The sequence below is a fragment of the Barbus barbus genome, assembly GCF_936440315.1.
Source record: "Barbus barbus genome assembly, chromosome: 49".
Classification (NCBI taxonomy): Eukaryota; Metazoa; Chordata; class Actinopteri; order Cypriniformes; family Cyprinidae; genus Barbus; species Barbus barbus.
Genome location: NC_136727.1, coordinates 12,036,521 through 12,045,053, shown reverse-complemented (window position 1 = coordinate 12,045,053; position 8,533 = coordinate 12,036,521). Strand labels below are relative to the sequence as shown.

The 8,533-nt window shown below is 38.4% G+C and overlaps 1 protein-coding gene across 2 annotated transcripts; it reads left to right on the top strand.

Moving 5' to 3' along the window:
* Positions 1-4,624: 4,624 nt before the first annotated feature.
* Positions 4,625-6,902, top strand: LOC306867392 (uncharacterized protein). Of its 2 annotated transcripts, XR_013784013.1 has the most exons (6): positions 4,625-4,804; positions 4,906-4,986; positions 5,950-6,178; positions 6,260-6,414; positions 6,495-6,688; positions 6,801-6,902. XR_013784013.1 is itself a non-coding variant. In XM_079413012.1 (5 exons), exons 1-5 carry the CDS (start codon positions 4,766-4,768, stop codon positions 6,603-6,605), a joined length of 615 nt encoding a protein of 204 aa, XP_079269138.1. In that variant the 5' UTR covers positions 4,630-4,765; the 3' UTR covers positions 6,606-6,902. The 2 variants fall into 2 exon arrangements, 1 of the variants encoding a protein (XP_079269138.1); XM_079413012.1 differs by having other exon boundaries at positions 4,630-4,804; positions 6,495-6,902.
* Positions 6,903-8,533: the final 1,631 nt, after the last annotated feature.

The window sequence follows — 8,533 nt, the reverse complement described above, 5'->3', positions numbered from 1 at the left end:
GGGTGTCTGAGACATCGCCACAGCATATCTAGCATCTGAGGTTGGTAGCGGAAAAGCAGAGTGCATTTTGTGCACATCTGTTCACTTTACTTTCAAATAAGGAAATAGTTATTACTGTCATTGGATGACATGCTAATGTACACTGTGCTCCTGTACTGAGAAAAATTTGTTGAAAGACAAATCTAAGGGTTTTTTTCTCACTAAGGTGGTAGGACCCAGCTCACCAAGGTGAGGGGTCCTTACTGAGCATTTCTATAAATTTGGGAAACATTTTATAATTTTGATATTATATATTTATATTTTCTACAGAACATAAAATTAAGCAACTTAAATGACACCAGTCACAAACTCCTTGCCAAACTGATTTGAAAAGTGCTTGGAAGGAGATAAACACTCTGGAATATACCAGTGATAAGAATAGATATGTGAATTTTTTTCCAGCATTGTCATTATCAAGTCACTAGAGGATGCTGTTGTCTCTGTATACACAATGAGCAACCTGGACTTGAGACCTTGCTGTGGCTCAAATGGGCCCAATTAAGAGTTGATTCAGTTGATCAAGGGTGTATTCACACCTGTCTTATTTGGCTCGATTGAATTGAACTCAAGTTCGTTTCCCCTCTTGGTGCGGATCTTTTGGGCAGGTGTGAATTCAGCAATTGCACTTGGGTGCGGACCAAACAACCGTACCGAGACCCGGCTGAAAAGGTGGTCTTGGTCCGCTTCCAAATGAACTCTGGTACGGTTGAATGGATAAACCAATGAATGGATGACCTTAAGCACATGTTTGGTTTTGTTTACAGTTTCTGGTTCACTTGCAAAAAGGGCAGTGTGAAAGTGAACCGCACCAAACAAAAAAACTCAACATTGTATTTGGTCCAGACCAAACCAAGTGAACTAGCGGACTTTCCCTTAAACTGAGTTTCAGATTCAGTTTAATTTGACTGCACCATTTACACAGAACTTTTAACAATGCACAATATCCCATTTGAGCCTTACAGAGCGGCACTAGCAGGAACAAAAACCTCCCCACGTCTAAGATTAAAACCTTAGGAGGAACCAAAAATCAACACAGAAGGTGGAACCAAGAGGTATATCAATTTAAGTGAGCCTATAAGTCCATTTTTTCTTTTACATTTAAATGGTGAATAATGATGACATGTGAAGTGTGGTTGGGTCATATGCAATTTAATATTTTGTACAGGCTGGCCCTTGTTACCCCCTGTTGGTAGATTCTGTAATTACACCATATGCACTGCATAAGGGCTCATCCTGTGCACTAACTGCAAGCACAAGATGGCCTTGAAGTACTGACCATTATTATTAATGTTATTATTATTAAATATTGGGATTGCATCCAACTTTTTTTGACAGATGTGATACTTTTACATTTCAAAATACAACATAGTAAAAACATTGTATTAAATACATCTGTAGGTGGACCAAGATCGTTCAGCAAAAATAAGAAATATACAAAGTGTTGTCAGACTGAATTTAAAAAGCCTCCATTCAAACTGAGCTCTGTGAACAATCTGTAGTGTCTTCAGATGGCTCTGGATGTAGCTCTTTTGGCTGGAGGGTGAGTGTGAGACATAGAGGGCTTATTGTTTTGGTCTTTTGTCATCATTATGTATAGCTCAATCTGCAGAGTGCTTGAAAACACCCATGACATGACCTATGACTAAACAGATTTCATAAATTTCCTTAAAAGGTGAACACGGTTATGAAATACTAGCTGCAATAAAACAACAAACAGCTGAGGAAAGGATTAAACCTAGGTGCAACAGTAATGTGTAAATTAAAAAGGTGAATTGCTCCCACAAAATGGGCATATTTCTCTATAATAATAGTATTCATTCTAAACTATGAATGCACAGAAAATATACATTACAATACACTCAACTTGATCATGCAATAGCATTATATAATGTTGGATTCAGTGTTATTCAAACTTCAAAACAAATATTCATCCAGAACTTTTGTGTTGTTTTATGCATTTTTATTTTAGACGAGACAACTGTTGCAGATTATCCTATGCTGTCATAAAGAGTCTAATAGAATCCAAATTGGATTTGCATGTTCTGATGGGCAAAATAAGTGCATTTCTTACAAGTCCATTGTGTTCATGAAGTGCAGATCAAAAGCTGAATTGCCCAGTTCTAATTTAAGACATGAGTGCAGGGAAGAAGCTCTCATCAAAATGAAAAAGAAACAAGGAAAGAGTGTGAGGGTGAGGTGGATACATTAACAAAGCAAGCATTGAAGAGACCCTGAAGTGGACCATCATTAAGCTCATATGCTGCTCTCACTAAAGAGACTCTTCACATGCTGTGGTCCTGAGTGCTGGGGGTTCCTTAAGCACAGATTTTTACCATGGATTTACGTCAGCAGCCTTGTAATGTAGTCAGTCAATACTGACCAACTTCAAACTGTCTTAGGAACCCACTTAAACCCAATGGATTCTCACTACACCACATTCATAGTAAGGATGGCAAGCGGATTTTAGTTTTATAGTATAATTTAAAACCAAAGAAACATATTTCAATAAATGTTTTGTTTAAAATGTATGTTTGTGCTATATATTTTTTTAAAATTCAGTTGAATTTACATTTTATCTAATGACATTTATACATTTTAATTGGCTTTACAGGGTTTTTGGAGTCACTGTAGATCAGAAGACTGAGGCTTTTGAAACAATTTGTATGTTCAAAAATTTTTATTTTCTTCATAAAGTCATGGATAACATCTATAACGACTAATCTGAACATTTGAAATGAATGCATAAAATAAATAAATTCGCACACAACAAAACAGACAGCATCAAAAACTAGTGCATTAACAATAGAAGGTGCTTGATTGTCATGTCATGCACTGCTCTGGGTTTGTTCATTTGAGGTTTGAATTGAAATCGAAAGACTTTCTGTCTGCTTTGCGAAGAATTCCCCAAAGGCTTCGCTTGCTTTTGCTGACCTGTTTCACTGACTCATTGCTCTGAGCCAGTTGCTTCTGGATCTCGATTCCAGTAACGCTGTGGCTTCTAAAGAAACGATGAGCGACAGGAGACTGATGTGGAGGGGTGCTGGTATGTGTCCGGATGGGTGATGTTCTGACAGTGATGCTTCTTTTCATTTCCAGCTTAGGGTGTCTGGACGGGTTTATCTCTTCATCATGACCCCAACGTCTATGGCCCTGGAAGAAGAGCGCCTCTTCGTCGGCCATTTGTGGGCTTTTGCTCAAAGTTACGAAGCCGTATGGGGTGGTGACTTTGGGAAGGTGAGGTAAAGAAAGAGCCGCTCGGCTGGCAGGGTCAGAGCAATGTTCAGCTTCCACCAGAGAACACTTGCTCTGAGTTTGAGCCCGTTTGACGTCTGAGATGGCTTTTCTTCCAGGTACAGGAGATACACTGAACCCTGAGGATGATGATGACGACGAAACTGAAGATGAAAGAGAAAGCCTAGGATGATAGGATCCACTAATGTCATCAATGCTCCCCCAGTCCTCATCTTCTTCACCTTGACGTTCTTTCTCATTCACTCTGGATCTATAGCCATCCTCCAGGGCGAGTTTAGGAATGGTGAATTGTGGGATGCTGTCAGGTGTCACGACGATACTGCGTATGCTGTCTTTACTGACCCCCAGCGAACTTCCGAACGAACTACTTCTTGCTGTGGCCCATTTGAGCGCGAGTATTCCCGCGGAACTGTGTCTGCGCGGGAACGGGAATCCCGCGCTTCCTGACTGGCTTTTGGCGCTCGTCCCCGTGCAGTTTCCAGCACTGATGGTGCGCGTAACCGTCATGTTCTTGTGCAATGTTGCCATTCTTTGCTCTGTCGTACTATATAAAATATAGAAAAAGTGCTGTGTATTACCTGTTTGTGGAACGTTGTGACTGACAGAGAAGCCTCAGAGATTTATAGTCCTCCAGACCCTTCAAATATGCCCCTCTCTGTTTGTTTTAGACGTGCGTAAATGTGACGAGGGAACCGTGAGCGGAAACATGCCCAAATGTGTCTCTCTCCTGCCTGACGGGGCTCCTCATCCCTGACTGACGGTGATGACAGGAGGGATCATCCTCACGAAATTGTAGTTTGATAACCATAGTTAATGCAATTACTGTTAATAGAATAAATCGGAAAACAAAACCAAACAAAATGGCATTATTATGAACTCTTTGAAGAGATATACTTTGTTGATGTATCATCTTTAAGTCTATTTTACATTTACTTTTTTTACTTATAGCATGGTAGGCTACTGTCATAAATATCCTATAATTACCATACGTATTTGTACTCTAAGGTAATTCAAATAAAGTAATGGTAACCTATAGCACAAGGTTAATTTTACTTTAAGGTTACTTTTAGGTTAAAATTTGTATGCATGCATACTTGCTGTGCAATCATTTTGAGGTAATTTATCTATTATGAGGTAATTTATTTAAGATAAGTTACACTATAATTATTATTTGAAATATAGCCTACTTGTATATATATTGTTGAATTTTTCAAGTTTTAAACATGAATTTGTTTTTATGTAACACGTTCTAGCAACAGTTGGTTTACCGAACGCGCACATAAGAATATTTGTGTATTTTCCCCGCATACTTATTTTATTTTATTTTTTTAAGTATGTAGTACGCAGTACACATCCCATGTCTCCACGCGCGCAAACCGCAGTGGGCTGGAAATCGCACCTGTTTTAATTAGCACGTGCATGGCTGCCTGCTAAATTGGCGGTGAATCGGTGGATTAGTTCAGAGAGCATCGAGATGACTGGCCAGAGCCACTACTCCGTTGAGGGCCAAGAGGCAAGTTTATTTCATCGAGATAAAGCTGTGTTTATTTTGTTTCTACGAGACGTTCAGGACAAAATGAGCGTTTATAAAGACAAAACTTTTGTTCTTAACAGAAGAAAGCTGTGGAGAAGAGAGGTGGAGTCGTGTCAGCCGTCTTCTATCGAATTGCACAGTTTTGGCCCGTCAGGTTCACTGTGAGTTAAATAAGCGATGCACCCCGGGCTTGAGTACTTGTTTGGGTTGGCTAATCGTCTGTTTGCTCATTTAAAATGTCAGACTGTAAACAAGCCACTTAAGAAGACTTTGGCACTATAATTTATTAACTTGATGTGTTAAGTAAATATTTAAATTAAAAATAAAAATTAAATAAAACTAGCCTAAGGTGGTCTGCTGGTCTTAATGGACACACTTTATGTCTGCATACTGGGAAACCAGCTAAACTATAGGCTAAAGCACCAAGCTGTCAAAGAACCGCATAAACCAGCTAGTTCCAACAAACTGGATTTATTTCTTTGCTTTTGTTTACTTATGCACTCTTGCTTTTCTGTGTTGATTAAAAGTTGCACCCTTGTACTTATTAGGTTTTAGTACTCTGTGTACTCATTTAAAATATTAGATTATTAAAGTCCCCATGAAATCAAAATGTACAATATTTTGTTAGTGCACATTGTCAGTCTTCAGGTGAACCATTAGTCCATGCAAGTTAAGCCTCTGAAAGAAATAGTTTGTCTTGGTAATTTATTTTTTAAATGATACTTAATCTGCCTTATTTTGCAACACAGAAGAAAGCTGTGTTGTGCCACCAACCAGTGTCGATAAATTAAAATTATATTGTAACATATCGGTTTTCAATCAGTGTTATTTTAGTTTCATTAAGATACTGTTATATTTTAAATGTTATAGTTTAACAAGTTTGTTTTCATTTTAATTAAAAAATTTTTTAGTAGTATTGTCATTTTTAGTACCTTTTATCTAGTTTTACTTTGTATTTCAATTTTAAAGTTAAACTAAATTTAAAATGTTAATTTTTATGGCCAATTGTTTGGTTATCCATATTCTTCAAAATATATTTTTGTGGTGAACTATCCCTTTAAAAAAGGTGGCTACTCTATCTTCGGTAGATATCTTCTGTTTGATCTCCTATACCTTTTCTACAGATGCGGGGTCTCTGTGGCTTGTGGTGGCTATTTGGGTTCTCTGCGCCACTGAAGGCCATCTCTCCGGCTCGGGAGGAAAAAAGTGGCTCCCCGAAAGAAAGGCAATGCAGAGCAGTCCGGAAGCGTCTCTACAGGGTCACACGGCTACTGTTGGCCATCCTTCCCCGGCGCATCCAGAGCGCACTGGGTTATCCGGTCTGCACCAGCATTGGCTGTGCTGTGTCACCTGGTATGATTATCCCTTTTCTTCAGGTAAAAATCCATTTTGAGAGAGAAAAGAATGCAGCAGGTGTATTTGTTTCCAATCTAGAGGTGCGTTGTTCCCCTACCAAGCCTTGTGGCAAAGGCAGCAAGAGAAAACAGGATGACCTGGATGAGGAAGAGGAGGTAGAGCAGCAGTCCTGGGTGGAGGCGCTCAATCAGGATCTGGCTGAGGAAGACCACGCAGCTGATCCGGACTATGAGGTTTGCTTTACCTTCCCAAATCCCGTTGTTATGCATCACTTGTTTGTGCCAAATTTTGTGATGCTCCTTTTCTCCTGCAGCCCAGCGCAGTTGAGACGGACAGTGAGGAATACAGGTCACACAATGACACTGAGAGTGACTTGGAAGTAGATAAGGGTGTCGTGGTGATCAAAGATTTGGAGACGGTATAGTTCTCCTCGCTCACCCACCACCTTTTTGGTGTTTTTCATTCGTCTGAGACCTGTATTCCAAGTCACCGGTTTCTTTTTTTCAGGTAGTTCCTTCTGAGGCCTAATGATGGCAGTGTGTACTAATACTAGTATGCAAATCAAGAATAATGCAACAGCTGCAGAATGTTCATTCTCTGGCTTTTTTTTTTCTGACAGACTCATTTGATGGCTTCTCAAATTGCTGCTTGTCTTCAGTTAATTGTGTATCTTTTGTTTGTTTTTCAATGTTAAACTTCCAAATAAAAGAATTTGTAATACATCTAGTTGATTTAAAGTGTCCTTTGCAGCTTGGCCATTAGGTGGCAGATGATCACTTAGATTTTGATTGATAGGTGGACCATTTTGATGCACCAAATATATATATATTTTTTTAATGGCTAAATGTTAAGAATTCGGTATTCATAAAACAAATTTTCAAGTTATGGTTTTGTGCTTTTTAATGTTTATATACATAATGCAAAAAGTATATTAAATGTCTATTTAATTTATATATGTGTGCTATATATATTTTTACATAAAATACTTATTTGATTTCCATACAAAGTTAAAATTAACGTTTTTGTGTGCGCACGTAATGTGTGTACATATATTAGCATGCATAAATATTTTACTCCATACAAAAAAAGTAAAATATTAACACCGTATATATGCACATGCATAATGTGCACATAAATATTTTGCGTCTGTTTTGCACTTAATTTATAATGCGCAAAAAGTTTCCATACAAAAGCTTATACTAACATTTAAATGCACACCTGTTTACATGTATAAATACTATAAATCTGTTTTTACATGTAATGCAAAATATATTCCATGCATAAACTTTAATATGTTTGTGCACAAAATTATATATTTGGCATATCAATGTAATGCAATTTGTTTATGTTCCACATAAAAATAAACAAATCTATTAAATGCACACACAAATAATCTGTGTATCTGCTTAAAATTCACACATCTTTTTATATCTGTATAGGTGTGTGTAAATTACAGAATTATGTAATTATATATTTCATTTTAATTGAATTATACATTGTGTGCATAGCTAGAATGAGCTATTTGAAACTTTTGGAGTCATTACATTGAGTATGGCCTAGTGGATAGAGAGTTGGACTTGTAACCTGAAGGTTGTAGGTTCGAGTCTCGGGTCTGGCAGGCATTGTAGGTGGGCGTGAATAACCAACACTCAATTAAAAAGACTGAGGTGAGACCCTTGAGCAAGGCACCGCACCCCCAACTGCTCCCCGGGCGCCGCAGCATTAGCTGCCCACTGCTCCGGGTGTATGCTCACTACTGTGTGTACACTTGGATGGGTTAAATGCAGAGCACAAATTCTGAGTATGGGTCACCATACTTGGCCACAAACCACTTCACTTTCCCTTTTTCCCCCTTTAAATGTGCGATGTGGTGAGTGGATTTCATTCTATTTTGCAGATTTAAAAATTGCCTCAATATTTCAAGTGTTAATTGAAACACTAGCTTTCCCAGAAAAAAAGCGATTTTGCATAGACATGAGATGTTTTTAAAAATATTTTAAACTTCATTGTTTACTCCAGACTCCACCTACCATTTATTAACCTTTTGTCATTGGTGAGGTAGAAAACAACTTACAACCTCTTGGGTGTTTGCTTCTCAAGGCATTACCACCTACACTGGCTCCGGCCTGAGCACTTTAGCTGAAGGTGAGCGGCGTTCATGCTCCTCATGAGAAGAAGAGGGGGTGGATTGCTGCCAAGGACTTTCTTAACGGCCCTTTGTGCTGCAAGAAATAATTTTCTGGTTACATATAAGAAAAAAAAAACATGCCCTTGAGAACAGTCTCAAGTTTGCAAATGAAACAAGCACATTAAATTCAGTTGTAAGGAGTTGTGGAAGTGCGCACATGTCTG

Excerpts from the sequence above, each read along its gene's own strand:
- LOC306867392 (XM_079413012.1), top strand. The coding sequence starts at position 4,766 with ATGACTGGCCAGAGCCACTACTCCGTTGAGGGCCAAGAG. Across the intron at positions 4,987-5,949 it reads TTTGGCCCGTCAGGTTCACT|ATGCGGGGTCTCTGTGGCTT; the intron begins GTGAGTTAAATA and ends CCTTTTCTACAG. Across the intron at positions 6,415-6,494 it reads CAGCTGATCCGGACTATGAG|CCCAGCGCAGTTGAGACGGA; the intron begins GTTTGCTTTACC and ends TTTCTCCTGCAG.